The 17205-nt window shown below is 36.1% G+C and overlaps 1 protein-coding gene across 1 annotated transcript in view; it reads left to right on the forward strand.

Annotated features, from left to right (window-relative positions):
• Nucleotides 1-17205, forward strand: part of VIRMA (vir like m6A methyltransferase associated) — a 70836-nt gene that overhangs the window by 10172 nt on the left and 43459 nt on the right. The window contains exons 2-8 of the mRNA XM_049854552.1: nucleotides 1035-1150; nucleotides 4990-5076; nucleotides 6539-6587; nucleotides 8047-8215; nucleotides 10447-10569; nucleotides 11147-11419; nucleotides 14929-16069. Coding sequence (XP_049710509.1) covers nucleotides 1035-1150; nucleotides 4990-5076; nucleotides 6539-6587; nucleotides 8047-8215; nucleotides 10447-10569; nucleotides 11147-11419; nucleotides 14929-16069 — 1958 coding nt within the window. The remainder of the gene's footprint in view (nucleotides 1-1034; nucleotides 1151-4989; nucleotides 5077-6538; nucleotides 6588-8046; nucleotides 8216-10446; nucleotides 10570-11146; nucleotides 11420-14928; nucleotides 16070-17205) is intronic.

The following is a 17205-nucleotide window of genomic DNA, read 5'->3' on the forward strand; positions in this document are numbered from 1 at the left end:
GGAATGGTTCTTGTCTTTGGCTAGCAGAAGGTGTGGGGACCATGACCTCTGGGGTTCTTCTAGCCTCAGTCAGACCATTACGCCTGGCCTTTTTATGAGAATTTGAGGTCTGCATCCCACTGCTGTCCTGCTCCTCAAGGGATTCTCTGTTGTGTTCCCTGTCAGGGCAGTCATTGGTTGTAGCCGGGCACCATCTAGTTCTTCTGGTCTCAGGCTGACGTAGCCTCTGATTTATGTAGGCTATTCTGACTCTCAGGCTCATACTTGCCTTGTGTCTTTGGTTTTCTTCATTTCCTTTGTTCCATGTGGGTTAGGATTTTCTTTTTTTTTTAATCTCAGAGTGGTTAACCTCAACTACTCATTACTTAAATGGCCTTCCTGGATTCCTTGATATTAGTCGTTTGTACACCGACTAATTTAGTGAGTTAAGCTCATTTTATCATAGATCCACAATCCCTTATCTATAAATTTTGAAATTCCAGGGTGGCAGAAAAATCTGTCTTCAATTCATTTGGCCACACAACCTGATCTGAACTGACATGATGCTAGTTATAGTCTTTATTATATAGTGTGAAGCCATATGGTATAGAAATATTAATGTGCTGGCTATAAGGTGCTGTCTCAGAAACCACTGGGAGTGTTAAGTAATGTGCAGTATTTGTAGCATATTACCTTTAGGAATTTGAAAAGTCAGAATTCTGAAAGGCCTCTGCCTCCAGAGGTTTCAGATAAGGGGTTGTGGTCCTAAGCAAAATAGCAAGGAGGTAAATACATGGCAGAAAGTGTTACACAGCCACTCATACAAACGGAGAGAGACTTAACTAGGTGTATTTTATAATCAGCTATTTTTAAAAGAGTAATTATGTAGCATTGCAAGTAATATAATAGCTCACTTTTAATGATACAGAGTTTAAAATTATTTGTGGCATTGTGAATGAAAAAGAAACTAAATTAAATACGAGTAAATTGTGAATAGAGAAACAATTGTTTTGCTTAGAGTTTGCCCCTTCCTCTTTTTTTTTTTTTTCTTAAAGCAAAGCTCTCATATAGATGTGGTTCGTTTTCCATGTGTGGTTTACATTAATGAAGTCCGCGTCATACCTCCAGGAGTAAGAGCCCACAGCAGCCTGCCTGACAGTAGAGCGTATGGGTAAGCCAGCTCTCTCTTCTGAAGTATTTTTTGACTAAAGATTGTCCTAGAAACATTTTCTTAAATGCAAAAGCTTAAGTTAATATTTTCCAAGTTAAAAACAAAACCGTATTCAATTATGGCTATGCAGCATTGAAATAAACTGTAGGTTTTTGTAGCAGCGTATATTATGCTTAATGTCATCATAAACCAGAAGCTTGGAAAGAATAGTTATTTAACCTAAGTACTAAATCAGATTTTTCTTTCTTCATTTCCTTTTTTAAAAAAGTTGGTCGAAATAGGCTTACGCTTTCCAAAATATTCTAGGGGGGCATGTGTCTAGTAGATGAAGTATGTGTAACCTGACTTTTCCCTTGAAAATAAATGAGAATTAGTCTGAATATTTAAAAATGTATTTTCACTACATAGTATCAGATTCCATGACCTAATGTTGATCTTAGCCTGGTTTTAAACTAGCAAGTAATTATTTGATACTTTTTCCTCCTAGGCTCTGTGGGAGATAAAGAAAATGTAAGACAATATCCCTGATAACTTGATAACTTTAACAACCTACATAAAACAGGAATTTGATCTTTGTCATAACTTGAGTAATCATTATCTTCTGATTTTAATTCCATGGGTTGGAGATGTGAGCTAAATTATGGTCATAGAAACATGAATATATATAATATATCTTATGTGAATTTTTAGCTTGTAACCTAGGTTATGTATCAACACTGTATTTCATTGTATGCATGTTATAGATAACTCAATTTCTGTTACATAAAGGAGTTAAGCCAGGTACTTAGTGGGGAGTTTTATGATATAGAAACAAAGTTAACAAATTACTTCTTCAAATTTGTAAAACTAGTTGATTAGTTGTAGAAATAGATATAAAAGCATGAAAGGTGCCATTAAAATGAAGCAATGAGAGTATTTAATTAATATTTCTAATGAAGAATCATTGTAATTGACCTCATAGTTGGTCCCCCCCGCCCCCATGTTTAAGAAAAACCCATGTTTTCTTATATATTTCTTTTGGCCAAGGAAGGTCTATTAGCTGTATTTTGCTGTGTAACAAATTACAGCAAATTTAGCAGCTTAAACAGTAAACATTTTCTCATACCATTTATGAGGGTCAGGCATCTGAGAGCAGCTTAACTGACTGAGATTTTCTCATGATGTTATAGTCAGGATACAGGCTGGGGCAGGAAGATTTTCTTGAAAGCTCACTCACATAGCTGTTGGAGTTGGACTTCAGTTCCTTTCTAGGAGAACCTCTCCATGGGGTTGCTCAGGTCACGACATGGCTTCCTCCAGAGTGAGTCATTCAAGAATGAGAGAACAAGCTGAAGATTAAAGCCACAGGTAGTATGGTTTATAACATAATATTGGAAGTGGCATGCTGTCACTTTTACCATGTTCTGTTGGTTATACAGACCAGCCCTGGTACAGTGCAGAAGGGGACTACATAAGGGTGAGAATACCAGGAAGCAGGGATTATTGGGGGGCCATCTTGGAAGCTGGTTACCATAGCAGGCAAAATAGGTCTCTGTTATTAGCTTCCCAGGGTAGAAGTATTTGTTACATTTCCCCCTGATTATCTCTCTTCTTTTTTCTTAGTTGGGGATGAATGACTCTTCATGTTTTAATAACTCCAAATACAAAAGTATTAGAAATACCTTTATAGTGATTAATATGTTACAGAACAGTAAAGTATTAATGCACTATGAAGCCTAGAATCTCAAGGTTGAGAGTAATCTTACAGATCAAATGATGTCTGTGCAGCATACTTTACAATAGTGTTTTTTTCTCATGATAAAATTCAAAAGTGTATAGGAAAAGTTAAAGTCCCTGTAATCCCTCTGTAAACCAGTTGCCATCAAGTCAGTATTGACCCCTGGTGACCCCATGTGCGTCAGAGTAGGACTGTACTCCACAGGGTTTTCAGAAGTAGATCACCAGGCCTTTCTTCCAAGATGCCTGTGGGTAGTCTTGAACCTCGAACCATTTGATTATCAGCAAACCCGTTAACTGTTTGCGCCACTGAGCGACTAGGCCTACTTCCTAAAACTTAGCCATTGAAAACCCTTTGGATCACAGTTCTACTCTGATGCACATGGAGTTGCCATGAGTTCGAATAGACTCAATGGTAACTGGTTTGGTTCGAGTCTCTGGGTAGTGCAAACAGTTAATGCACTTGACTGCTAACTGAAAGGCTGGAGGTTCAGATCCACCTACAGATGCTTCACAATAAAGGCCTGGCTGTCTGCTTCTAAAAAATCAGCTATAAAAACCCTACGGGAGCATAGTTCTCCTCTAACACACATGGGGTCATTGTGACTAGGAATCGACTCAGTGGCAACTGGTTAATTCCTCTGTCCCAAGAGAATCCTAAAAACATTTGATATATTGTGTTTTTTAATGTGTGTATTTGTATATTTTGTTATTTCTTACAAATGTAGCATTTTATTTGAGATTAGGTTTTAGAGTCAAACAGGTTGTAAGATAAAATTATCTTTTGATTCTTTAAATCATGTTCAGTGACCAAGACCTGAGCCTTTGGGAGCTCAAAAGTAAAGAATTTGCTTGTCAGCCTTTTGTAGTAGTTGTTGTTTCTTTGAGGTATTGGAGCCAAAGTCTAGTTTGAAAGGAAGGGTAATATGGTTGAATTTGGGTAAGGTAAATGTATGATGCTACTCTGACCCCACTGTTTACTTTTTGTATATTTCTTTATCTCATTTACATCAGGAGCATTTTCACATCATTAAATGTTATTTGAAAATATAATTTCTAATGAGTGTATAGTCTAACAAATGACTGTACTATAATTTGACTAGTCTCTTACGTGGGGACCATTAGATAGGTTTTAGTTTTTCAAATTATAAGTAATGTATGATGAACATTCTGTTGAGAAAAAAAATCTTTGATCCTTGAGTGTTTCCATAGAAACATTTCCTAGGAAAAGTATTTCTGGATCAAATTGTGTGAACATTTTCTCAGCCTCCTGATACTTTTTGCCATATTTCTTTTCAGAATGATTGCACCTGTTTGTATTTCTACCAGCAGTGTATGAGAAAATTCTTGATAGTACTCAGGCATTATACTTTGCGCCATTTGGATTTTTACGTAAACAAACAATGCAGTGATTAAAAATCAAGATTTTAGTTGTGCCTAAGGAATTTCAGCCAAAGATGCTATTCTTCAGTATCTTTTACGTCAAGTACAGCAAGATTTCATTCTAACAAAAATTGAGTAGTGTTTAATCTTAACTATGTAAATCTCCCCAAAAATCAAAATATGTGTAAATTAAAAAACCCACTGCCGTCTGCTATAAAAACTTTAATTTAGACTTAAAGTCAGAATTTAGGGCTCTGATGCTAAAATTGCTTACTTTATTATTATAGTCTTATTTTAGTGTGAATTTAGTTAAAATTAAATTGTAATTGTAATATACAACTTGAAGTATAGTTATCTTCTGACTCTTAGTAATGAAAGGGAACAATGATATAAAGAATTATGAAATTTAATATCATAGCAGTTAAATAACACTTGCCTTTAAAATAACATTTTAAAATTTAAATGTTTAGTTGTTTTAAAATGGTCCAAATAGCAGTGGGAAGGTGCTTGAATGATTAAATTTTATTCTCAGTCATACTCAAGAGTGGATAGTAAGCTACTTGAGGATTGAATATGAATAAAATTATGGAGAATTTATAATTAATTGTATATTTTTGTTATATAACCTTAAGACTATCATTTCATAATTTTAGAATTGCTCTTAAATTTGTACTTTTTTTTTTTTAATTTAGGAACTGATTGTTGCACAAGTTAATATTTGAACTTTGTTTCATTCACAGGGAGACTTCTCCGCATACATTTCAGTTAGATTTATTCTTCAACAATGTAAGCAAACCAAGTGCCCCAGTTTTCGATAGGTTGGGAAGGTACGTACTTGTTAGGTAATTTCACCAGAAACTCATGAGTTAGTCAGGAGAATCTTTTTATTCTTTAAACAGAAAAAAAGGATATGTATCTGGTGCCAGACCCATGAAATCAGGCTTTAATTTATCCACTGGCAATGTCAAAGGAATGTCAAGCTCCTAAGGAGATGATGAGTTTATATACAAAATAAAACCTTAAATTTGTGAATTATTAGCCATATTTTTAAAATTTTTACTGGTGCATGAATTTCTTACACAGACCACATGATTTGATAGTAACCTTCTAATTTGGAATGCTTGCTTTTTGAGTCTTTTAAAAAAATATGCATATAAAAACATTGAGAGCTAATATTTTGTCTGTTTTTTTATATTGCATTACTACAAAACGTAAAATTCCATAACCACATATTTTGTAAACTGAGAATTTGTTAATAGATAACCCCTTTTTGGATTCTTTAATGCATGTTAGGTATATTAAAACAATCTACCATATTTTCATGCAGATAACGCATGCATGCCTTCTATGTTTGCTTGCCAAACAAACTTTAAAGAAAAAAAATTTTTAATTAAATTAGCATAGTGCACTTACAAAAGTACCTCATGGGGGCAGGGAGCAGTTGGCAAACATAGGAGGTGTGTGTTATTTTCGTACAAATATGGTAGTTGTTGTGATGTCTGCACATTGACTGTTAAAAGGGTTTGTTTGAAACTCATTTATAAAACAAAAAAAAAAGTAGCTTAAAAATGAAAAAACTTATCCCTGTCAGAGATGCAAAGTTTCTTAGACTTCACTAAATCATCCTTCTTTCATTTCTTATTAAATTATATTGATAACCTTTTTTTTAATGAAGGAAAATGTAGATAATCTGAAGCAGCTAATTTTTAATAATTTAGAGTGTTTTTCTTTTGTCAGTATCTACTTCATAAAGCAGATAGTGTCAAAAAGTAGGTGATTTTTTCTTAATTTTGGTCCTAGTATACATTTTTAGGGTAGCATCTGGGTAAGGCAATAGTTAATGCATACCCAGAGGTACCTCAGAAGAATAACTTGGAGATCTACTTCCTAAATATCAGTCACTGAAAACCCTATGGAGCAGACTTCTACCCTGACACACATGGGGCCTCCGTGAGTTGGAATTGACTCTAGAGCAGCTAGTTTGGTTTGCCTTTTTTTAGAGGACCACAGTGCAATTATTCTCCACTTTGGTTGTACATTAGAATTACTTGTGGTGCTTTTTAAAAAATACCAATGCCTAGACTCACCCTAAGCCCATTGACTCAGACTCTCTGGGGTGTTTGTTTTATCCTTTTGTTAAATGACATTTTTGGGAGAGTAAATTAAATCTTTATGCCTTTTTAAAACAAAACAAAAATCTAACTTTTGAGTATATTGAAATATTTGAACCTAGAAAGACTTCATGAACTGTGTTTGAGCTTATATATTTATTTCTACTTTTTTTTGCAGCCTGGAGTATGATGAGAATACTTCCATCATCTTTAGACCCAACTCAAAGGTGATTATGGAAATCAGTTTTCAATTTGTCACTAATGTTTTTTTTTCACCTCCATTCAAAGTTTTAAATCCAAATAAACCAGTGATGTAGAATGTCACCTTATTTAGTTCTAGTTCTACAGATGATCATTTCTTGTCTGATTCCTCTAGGATCCAGAAATTATTTTAAAATGGAGCAAAGACATTGTAATGCTATTCTCTGTGGCTACAAAGAAAGCTCTTTCTTCCTGTAACGTTATACTTGAGTCAGGAAGAGGTCAGCATTTATACTTCCCTTGTTTACTTTTAATTGGGCAAGTATAGAAGATGATAGGTGGGTAAATTTTTATTAGACATCACTGTGCCTTAATTACGATTTAGAAAAATTTGATATTTTTTCCTTCATATTAAAAGTATGTCCTTTTCCTTGGCATAGCAAGTGCCATTCTAGAAGTATCTAATCATGGAAGATCTGAAATGCAAAAATAATAGTGGTAGTATGTGATCTATAGAATAGGATTGCCCAGCTTGCTGTTTGATAATCTGCTGAGGGGTAACTGTGCATAATGTTCAGACTACAAATTATCTTCCTTATCTGATTATCTTCCTGCCGGTGGAGTTTTCTGTTTAAAGTGTCTCACTCCCTCAGGATAATCTTTGAGCTTTTCTTCTGGTCCCTAGTTTCCCTTTATAGCCTTGCAGCCAGAATAGTAATTTCTTTCTTATTGTGCCTCTAGAAGGGGCCTCAGTACTATTTACTACATCATCTTTACCTTTACCAGGTTCTTCTACTGCCATTCTCATTTACTCATTTGTTAAAATGGAATGGTAGTATTTGCTCTGACTGCCTCTCATAGTTGTTGTGAAGATCTAGAGATCAATGTAGATATGTTTGGAAAGCATAAAAAGATGTTATTTTTATTTCATAAGCAAATGGGGGTTTAATGATATTGGTAAAGACTTTGATCTTTATAGGAGAAAGGTTTTTTTGCAAAAACAATTTGTTTAATGCTTTTTAAGGACACTGCAAGTAAATAAAATATGCTTGTATGTGTGATTTGGGCACATAGGAAGAATACTGTGCAATTCTGTGTGCTGTGTAATTCTTGAGACAGTATAATTTGCGGTTTTATGGACATGCATGACCTTCGTAGCTATTAGGGTTAGATATATTAATTGTTAATAACTCCCACTTAATTTCATTTCCATTTCTCTCTAGTTGGTGTGAAATCTGGTTATGCTTTTTGAAGAGGGTTGACATAAAATGTAAGGCTAGGGAGATGTAGCCTCAGAACAGAATTAGTTATAATAACTCTGGAGGGCCATGTAAAAACTTTGTCTTTGAATTTTCACCAATACAGACCCATGTGTTTTCAGCATATTTTTAATGATTTTAGTTGACCACAAACTAATTTGGTATCAGTTTACCTCTGGCATATTAAGACATTAATTTGAAAGATTTTTTTCCCTCTAAAAATCAGGTGAATACCGATGGTTTGGTGCTAAGAGGCTGGTATAACTGTCTGACACTGGCAATATATGGATCGGTTGATAGAGTGATAAGTCACGATAGAGACTCTCCACCACCACCACCTCCACCTCCACCTCCTCCCCAGCCACAGCCAAATTTGAAAAGGAATCCAAAACATGGTGAGGATTTTAAATATGCCTTTGCCAGTGAAACTTTTTCATTATTGTAGGAAAAACTAATTCAAAGAGCTCTTCTACTTTTTGAAAGTTCTTAAGACTTGCAAGCATATCTCTTAGCCTCCCATTCTTTTCTCTCTGAGTTTGTTTTTATATTGAAGTGGTTGCGTTTTATTTTGTTCTTCTACTTAGAGTACTTTTTAAATGCCCTGAGGGTTTTTTATCCATTTAAAATACATTAATGATAATGCAAGCCAGTGGTTATTTATGATTTACTATCAAATTACTATCCAAAGAATTGAAGTAGGTGGTGTTTAGTATGTATTTCTAGAGTATTGATGTTAATGGAATTTTTTTCAGGAGTTCATTTCAAATCTGCTTAGATGTATAAATCTTAGCTAGCGCGGATTTTCCCCACTTTGAGAACCTTTTGTTCATTATTGGAGACAGGAAAAATAGGCACTCCAGTATACTTCAGTAGCTTTCCTCCTGTGAAGCAGGCAGCTGGGCTCAAGTTTTCTAGGGTCTCTTCTTCTCATACCAGTGTTACTCACTATCAGGAGCTGAAATAAAGGAGATTCAGGAACACATACCAAAATTATAATTGAAGTCACTGGGGAAAAACATTTTGTGTTATGGTTAGTATTTTATGCACAAAAATTAAATGATCTGTGTTTCTCTTAATCCTGATAGAACAGAATAGCGTGAACACTTTTTCTGATGTTGGGGACACTATATTTTCATTTCTTTTATCTTACCTGCTAAGCACAGTTAGGAATCCTGGTGGCACAGTGGTTAAGTGTTTGGTTGCTGACTGAAAGGCTGACATTCTAACCCTCTAGCTGCTCCGCATAAAAGAGAAGACCTGGTGATCTGCTCCTGTAAAGATTAAAACCAAAAAAAAACCCAAACCCATTGCCATTGAGTCGATTCCAACTCTTAGTGATCCTAAAGGACAGAATAGAACTGCTCCACAGGGTTTCCAGAGCAGACTGTCCCAACTTTCTCATGCCTGCTGACTGGTGGGATTGAACCGCTTTAACCACTGCACCACCAGGTCTCCCTGTAAAGACTATGGCCTAGGAAACCCTGTGGGGCAGTTCTTTGTCCTATAAGGTCTTTTTGAGTTGGAATTGACTGAAAGGCACACAACAACAGCAAGCACAGTTAAACTTTCCTTTTTCTTTTGATTTTGTTTCATTTGTCTTTTTTACTAGATTGTGAGCTCCTTATGGGCAGGCAGTATGTTTTCTTATATTTGCAGCTCTAGGTGTGTCAAGTACCTGGCATATATAGTAGCTTCTCTAAAATTTTGTTCTATTAACTGACATAAAATTGATACTTAAGCTCATACATTGTATCTACATACATATATTTAACTTTATTTTGAAATAATTAGCCCTACAGGAGGTTGCAAAGAAATGTTCAGGGGAATCTTGTCCAGTCTTCCCCAGTCTCTCCCAATGTTAACATGAAAACCAAAAATTGACATTGGTATGATCTATAGTGCTTGTTTGGATTTCACTAGTTATACATGCATTCATTTTTGGTGTAGCTCTCTGCAGTTTTATGTCATGTGTAGCTTTGTGTAACTGCTACCACAAACACGATAATTACCTGTACAATCACCACAAGTCTCCCTTGTGTTACCCCCTTGTAGCCACACCCACTTATCTAACCATCCTTAACCTCTGGCAACCACTTATCTGTTCTTTATCTCTATGTAAATGGAATCATGCAGTATGTATCCTTTGAGAATGACTTTTTTTTTTAATTCAGCGTAATTTTCTTGAGGTTCATCCAAATTTTCGTGTGTGTCAATAGTGTGTTCCTGCTTATTGCTGAATAGTATTCCGTAGTATGGATGTACCACAGTTTATTTAACTATTCACCCATTGAAGGACATTTTGGTAATTTCCAGGTTTTTGCTATTATGAATAAAGCTGTCGTGAACATTAATTGTATTTTTCCTGCATGAGAGTAAGTCTTTGTTTCTCTGGAATAATGCTCAAGAGTGTATACATTATATTTTGATAAATGGAAAGTCAAAAATTCTAACTTTCCAAATGTAGCTTAATTAACAAAAATTCTTTTAGATGTCAGAAAGAAAACGTTTATTATAAAGAAATCAGAAGATGAAAAACTCTAATGATGAAAAACATTTTTGACATGCACTCATGTCATTATTCTTTAATAATTTTAAAGTTTCTTTTCCGTCTCTAATAAAACTCTAGCTGATGGAGAGAAAGAAGATCAGTTTAATGGAAGTCCCCCAAGGCCACAGCCAAGGGGACCAAGGACTCCTCCAGGACCCCCTCCACCTGATGATGATGAAGACGACCCCATTCCTGTGTCAGGTATATGTAAAACCAGGGCTAGTGTTCCCCCGATTAGTGCTAATAATGTCTTTTTGATTAGAGGAAAAAAAAAAAAAATGCTGGTAATGAAATCTTGATGAATGCCCTCTTTTTTCATCCTGCACAGTGTTTCGTTGTGCTTTTCAGTTGGCAAGTTAGCTTGTTCCAAAAAAATCAGTAAATTCATTTCAAGTTGTGTCAAAATTGCTTTGAAAAATAAAATGGTAATGTGCTATAGTGTTATGTACAAAAGAGTACCAGGTAACAATAAGCAGCATGTATTGAGAAAGGCAAAAATCCATGTAGTTCGTTAACAGCTAAAAAGAAAAGGGTTTGTTTTATTAGTTTATGATACTGGAACATAAAATAGTGTATTTTAGTAATTCACTGTATAAAGTTGCACAGTGTATGTACTCAACTTTTTTTGTTTTTAACAGCAAGTAATTCTCATCCCTTTTTAAGGGGATTTTTGAGCTAAATCATTCAAAATGTCATTAAGTGGTTACACTATCCACTTTGCTGCTGCATTTTATTAAAATCATTAAAATAATTTTTGCCTTAAATCTCAATTTTTCAGTGTCAGGTGACACAGAAGAGGATGCTGCTCATAGAGAAGACTACTTTGAGCCAATTTCTCCTGATGGGAATTCTGTTCCCCAGGAAGGTCAGTATTCTGATGAAGGAGAAGTGGAAGAGGAACAGCAAGAAGAAGGAGAAGATGATGAAGATGATGTGGATGTAGAGGAAGAGGAAGATGAGGATGAGGATGATCGTCATACAGTAGACAGTGTCCCTGAGGAGGAAGAGGAGGATGAAGAGGAAGAAGGTGAAGAGGATGAGGAAGGTGAAGGTGGGTTACATTGGCTAGGACTTTTGGTTTTAAGTATTAGAAACATTATGTAGCTTTGAGCAATTAAAGAGAATTTATACCAAAGATAAACGGGTTTCAAGGAACTAAAGGGGGTCCGAATGTAGCTAGGCCTCAAGGCATGATTAGAAACAGGAACTCTGCTTTGTGTGTCTGTTTTATTCTCTGTCAGCTAGTTCTTGTTTTCTCTGTTCACGCCACAGCTTTAATCTCAGTTTAATCAAGCAGCTTAATGCCTAACTGTATGTCACCCCTATTTCCAATTTCGTGGGAGAGAGAGCCTATTTGGTTTGCTATGATATGAGTTGCGCCTTGATACCATCAGCTTTGGCCAGGGAAGCAGGAATATGCAGCAGGTATATGGTGATTAGGGATTTGGGAACTGGTTTCAGAGTAAGGAGTGGTGTTGTAAGCTAGGTAGGAACCGTAAAGATGTCTACTACCTAGACATTTCAGCCTAGTGCTACGTTATTTTTAAAAATTCAGAAAAAGAAATCTTAGTTACACATGGACATGTGACAGTATGATACATTCCTTTAATTTGGCTTTATTTTTCCTTTGAAGAGAAAAAGTGAGAGATACTCAAGCTAATAGACCCTTACTTTGTCAAAGTAATGGTATGTCAATGTTGATGCATTTGTATAAACCGACAAATAATATGACATGGCTTTTTTCAGCAATAGTGAGGATTCGACATGAGAGTGAGGGTCATTTCAGAATCACCAGGGGCCTTTTAACAAAATGCACAGATAGATTATTGAGTGATGGTTTTCTTAGCTTAGTCCTGTTTCCAGATTACCAGATAACTCTTTCTGGATTCATTGTGTTTGACCAGCAAAGAGCAGTTAGATTTCAGGCAGGCAGTTTTTCTTAATCAGAGAATTTTTTTTTTTCAAAAATATTTTTTGTGTTTTAGGTGAAAGTTTAGACAAGAAATTAGGTTCCCATTTAAAAAATTTTTATACAGCTTTTACTTTGATATTGGTTAAAATTTTCACCGTGTGTCAACATTCACATTATTTCTATTCTGTTTGTTCTATTTCCATTGATCTATCTTCCCTTCTCTTCTTTGCTTTTGGGTAAATGTTGACTGTTGGGTTTCATATAGTTGATTGTTTAACGGAGCACATTACTCATGGGTGATACTGTTTATTTTATAAGCCAATCTATCATTTGACTGAAAGATGACGTCCAGGAGTAACTTCAGTGCCAGGTTCAAAGGGTATCTTAGGGCAATGATCTGGGGCTTCTTCTAGTCTCTATCAGGTCTGGCCTTCTTTAGGCATTTAAGTTCTGTTCTGCATTTTGCTCCTATCCTATCCAGGTCTTTCTATTGTGTTCCTGGTCAAAATGGTCGGTAGAGGTAGCCGGGTACCATCTAGCTCTTCTTGTCTCAGGTTAGGAGAAGCCATGGTTCCTGTGGGCTGTTAGTCCTGCAGACTAGTTTCTTCCTTGAGTCTTTGGTTTCCTTCATTATCTTTTGCTCCAGACAAGTAGAGACCAATAGTTTTATCTTAAATGGCCGCTTGCAAGCTTTTAATACCCCAGATACTACTCAACCACACTAAAGTGTGAAACATTATCTTTATGACCTGTGTTAGGCCAGTTGATTAAATTGTCTCATGAGACTATGGTCCTAAGCATTTTTACCCAGTAAACCAATCCCACAAGTTGTTTGGATGTGTCTGGGAAGTCTCCATTACTGTGCCCCTGTGTGCCTTATTACGTATATGAGTTTATATACAGCTCATACAAATGTATACCCATATGTTTACATATACGCCCGTACATGCTGTGCACGTTCTTGCATATGCCTTCCTATACACATATATGCATACGTATCTTCCTGTGGAACCACACACATGTTTTTTTGGTTGTTATTACTGTTCTTGAAAAATTGTATACATTATAGCGTTTCCCAAAATTGTCCCTTTTTCTTGTGGATGTCTTAGTGTCCTCGTTTACCTTGGCCAAGTTTTGCAAACTTCACTTATATTTGGTATTGCTTTTCCCATCACCAAAAATAACAAGTGTCTGCTATCTACAAAGTGATTCCCCTTCCCTCCCACTCCCACCCCTGGTAACCAGTAAAGAACGTTGCTTTCTGTGTGTATCTATTCTTGACTTCTTATAATAGTGGGACCATATAACATTTGTGGTTATTAGTGATTAACTTATTTCACTTAGCATAATGTCCTTCAGATTCATCCATGTTATAAAATGTTTTGCAGACTCATCATTATTCTTTATAGCTGTGTAGTATTCCATTTATGTATATACCAAACCAGAAAAAACAAGCCCACTGTCATCAAGTTGATTTCAACTCATAGCCACCTGTAGAACAGAGTAGAACTACCTCATAGGGTTTCCAAGGCTATAAATCTTTATGGAAGCAGACTGCCACATCTTTCTCCCTTAAACAGAACATTTTTGTAAAGAATGTGACAGAATGAGGCTAAGTAGTTTGATTTTTAATAGAAGACATCCATCTTATCTCAGAGTCAATCCCCTCTAGGCCCCTGTCTTTTCAAATATGAGTGTAGTATTGCTAAGGCTAAATTGTTTTGAGCAAAGGAATGTCAAATACTGGAGGAATGTTCTGGAAATGTTTTCTTTTCCTTCTTAGGCCATTATGGCCCATCACTGTAGTTGTGCTGGAAAGTAAAACCAACAAGTTTTCTGTCTGTACTTCTATTTTATTTAACATAGAGGAAAACACTACACAAATGTCACCATAAGAAAGCTGTTTTGGCAAAATTGAGCATCTTAAATGAACAGATTTTCCCTAGAAATATATACTGGCAGAGGAAACTGTCACAGATAAATGCAGAGAAGTAAAATTTCAGGAATATGAAATTAATGTTATAAAAAGAACTTAGAATGTTTTTGCTGGAAATTTTTGGTTTAGCTTTGAAAATATGGTTTTATGATCTTTGTCCTCCAATTTTTTTTCCATCTTAAAAGTAATCTCTCAGGAAGGCAAGACTCATTTCTGAGAGAGGTGTTTTTGTTACTTCAGGTATTTGTAATTTTATTTGTATAAGGAAATAATATCTGTACCAGATAGCTAGTTGTAAAGCTGAACAGATGTAGTTGAAGAATTTGGTTAGGAAATTTGTCCATATCTATTAGAAATTGGAAACCCTGGTGGCGTAGTGGTTAAGAGCTATGGCTGCTAACCAAAAGGTCAGCAGTTCGAATCCACCAGGCACCCCTCAAAAACCCTATGGGGCAGTTGCGGTCTGTTCTGTGGGGCTACTGTGAGTTAGAATTGACTTGATGGCAACAGGTTTTTTACAGTTTTTATTAGAAATTATAAAAAGCTGGTGATTGTTGATAAGATATTGGGACAGAAGTTAATTTTTTTAAGGAAATCATAAATTCTTTTAATGTTTGCTACACTATTAAATAAGCGATTTTTTTTTGATCAGTCAAAATTTGTGCCTTCAACAATTATGTAATATTTAAATATTATTCAAACAATTTTTCAGGGGATGATGGTTATGAACAAATTTCCAGTGATGAAGATGGAATTGCTGACTTGGAACGTGAAACATTTAAGTATCCGAACTTTGATGTTGAATACACTGCTGAAGATTTAGCTTCAGTTCCTCCTATGACATATGATCCATATGACAGAGAACTTGTACCACTTTTATACTTCAGCTGTCCATACAAGACTACTTTTGAAATTGAAGTCAGTAGAATGAAGGATCAAGGTCCAGATAAAGAAAATTCAGGAGCAATAGAGGCCTCAGTGAAGTTAACTGAATTGTTAGATTTGTATCGAGAAGATAGAGGTGCAAAATGGGTAACAGCTTTAGAAGAAATTCCAAGTTTAATAATAAAGGGATTAAGTTATTTGCAATTGAAAAACACAAAACAAGACTCTCTTGGCCAGCTGATAGACTGGACTATGCAAGCATTAAATTTACAAGTTGCCCTTCGCCAACCCATTGCCTTAAATGTCCGACAGCTCAAAGCTGGGACCAAATTAGTCTCCTCACTGGCAGAATGTGGGGCTCAAGGAGTCGTGGGACTGCTACAAGCAGGAGTGATCAGTGGACTATTTGAGCTCCTGTTTGCTGATCATGTCTCATCTTCCCTTAAGTTAAATGCTTTTAAAGCTTTGGACAGTGTCATTAGTATGACAGAAGGAATGGAAGCTTTTTTAAGAGGTAGGCAGAATGAAAAAAGTGGCTATCAAAAACTTTTGGAGCTCATACTTCTAGATCAGACTGTGAGAGTTGTCACTGCTGGTTCAGCTATCCTTCAGAAATGCCATTTCTATGAAATCTTGTCAGAAATTAAAAGACTTGGTGACCATTTAGCAGAGAAGACGTCATCTGTTCCTAATCACGGTGAACCTGATCATGACACAGATACCGGACTTGAGAGAACAAACCCAGAATATGAAAATGAGGTGGAGGCCTCCATGGATATAGATCTTTTGGAATCCTCAAATATAAGTGAAGGGGAAATTGAAAAGCTGATTAACCTCCTAGAAGAAGTTTTTCATTTAATGGAAACTGCACCTCATACGATGGTCCAACCTCCTGTTAAGTCTTTCCCAACAATGGCACGTATTACTGGACCTCCAGAGAGGGATGACCCATACCCTGTTCTCTTCAGGTAAGACTTGTTTGTTTTGGGGAAATATATTTCACAGACCATTGGAGGCAGTGCATGTCTGTGTAAAGATATTAGCCATTTTTCAAAGTAGATACTTAGTAGTGAAACTGACAAGTATGTTATTGCTGTGGGTGAGATGTATTGTGTTCGTACTTAAAGCAGTAATAAAACTTAAACCAAACCCATTGCCGTGGAGTCGGTTCCAACTCATGGCGACCCTATAGGACAGAGTTGAACTGCCCCATAGAGTTTCCAAGGAGCACCTGGTGGATTTGAACTGCCGACCTTTTGGTTAGCAGCCATAGCACTTAACCACTACGGCACCAACTTTCCAAAGTCGTAATAGGAACCTAAATTAAAGATTCTAATAATCAACAATGTTTGGATAAGCATGCTTATGAGCCAGGATAAATGAGAAACTGCTGAGTTACCTCTGGGACTGTGGTACAGGGGAATGACATAGGAAAGGGGAGCGATTTTCTGGATGAACTCCTTTGTACCTTATTACTCTAATACATAATAATTTAAACTTAAATTTTACAGTTCTGGTTAAAGATATCTTTGAGGTTCAGTTATCACTTATTTCTGTCATCTACATCTCTAATTTTCTATTGATAAAATTTTGCCATTATTGGGGTCAGCACCCAGAGTAGGGTCTTTGTTTTATTTTTTTGAGACTTTCTTTTCTGGCATTTGCCAGTAAGTAAGAGGGAGAGTGACTTTTGGAAGAGAAATAATTGTATTTTGGAAAGATTGAGTTTGAAGTGATGGGAAGGCAGTAGTGTCCTGTGTCAGAGGTCCCTGAGACTATCTCAGGTTTGATAATTCACAGGACTGAATGTATAGTTTTACTCAGTTATGATTTATTACAGTGAAATAAATGCAAGTAAAAATAAATGCAGGATGCAAAGCACAGTCAGCACAGAAAATAGGTGCATGGGGCGATGTCAGGGGGAAACCAAGAGCAAGCTTCCAGTGTGCTCTCCCAGTGGAGTCGTACAGGCTGTGCCTAATTTCCCCAGCAACTAGTTAGGACAGCGTGAGTGAAATGTTGCCCACGAGGAAAGCTTACTAGAGACTTAGCACCCAGAATTTTTACTGTGGGCTAGCCACATACGTACTCTCTGCCTAGCATG

Source organism: Elephas maximus, chromosome 15, assembly GCF_024166365.1.
Source record: "Elephas maximus indicus isolate mEleMax1 chromosome 15, mEleMax1 primary haplotype, whole genome shotgun sequence".
NCBI lineage: Eukaryota > Metazoa > Chordata > Mammalia > Proboscidea > Elephantidae > Elephas > Elephas maximus.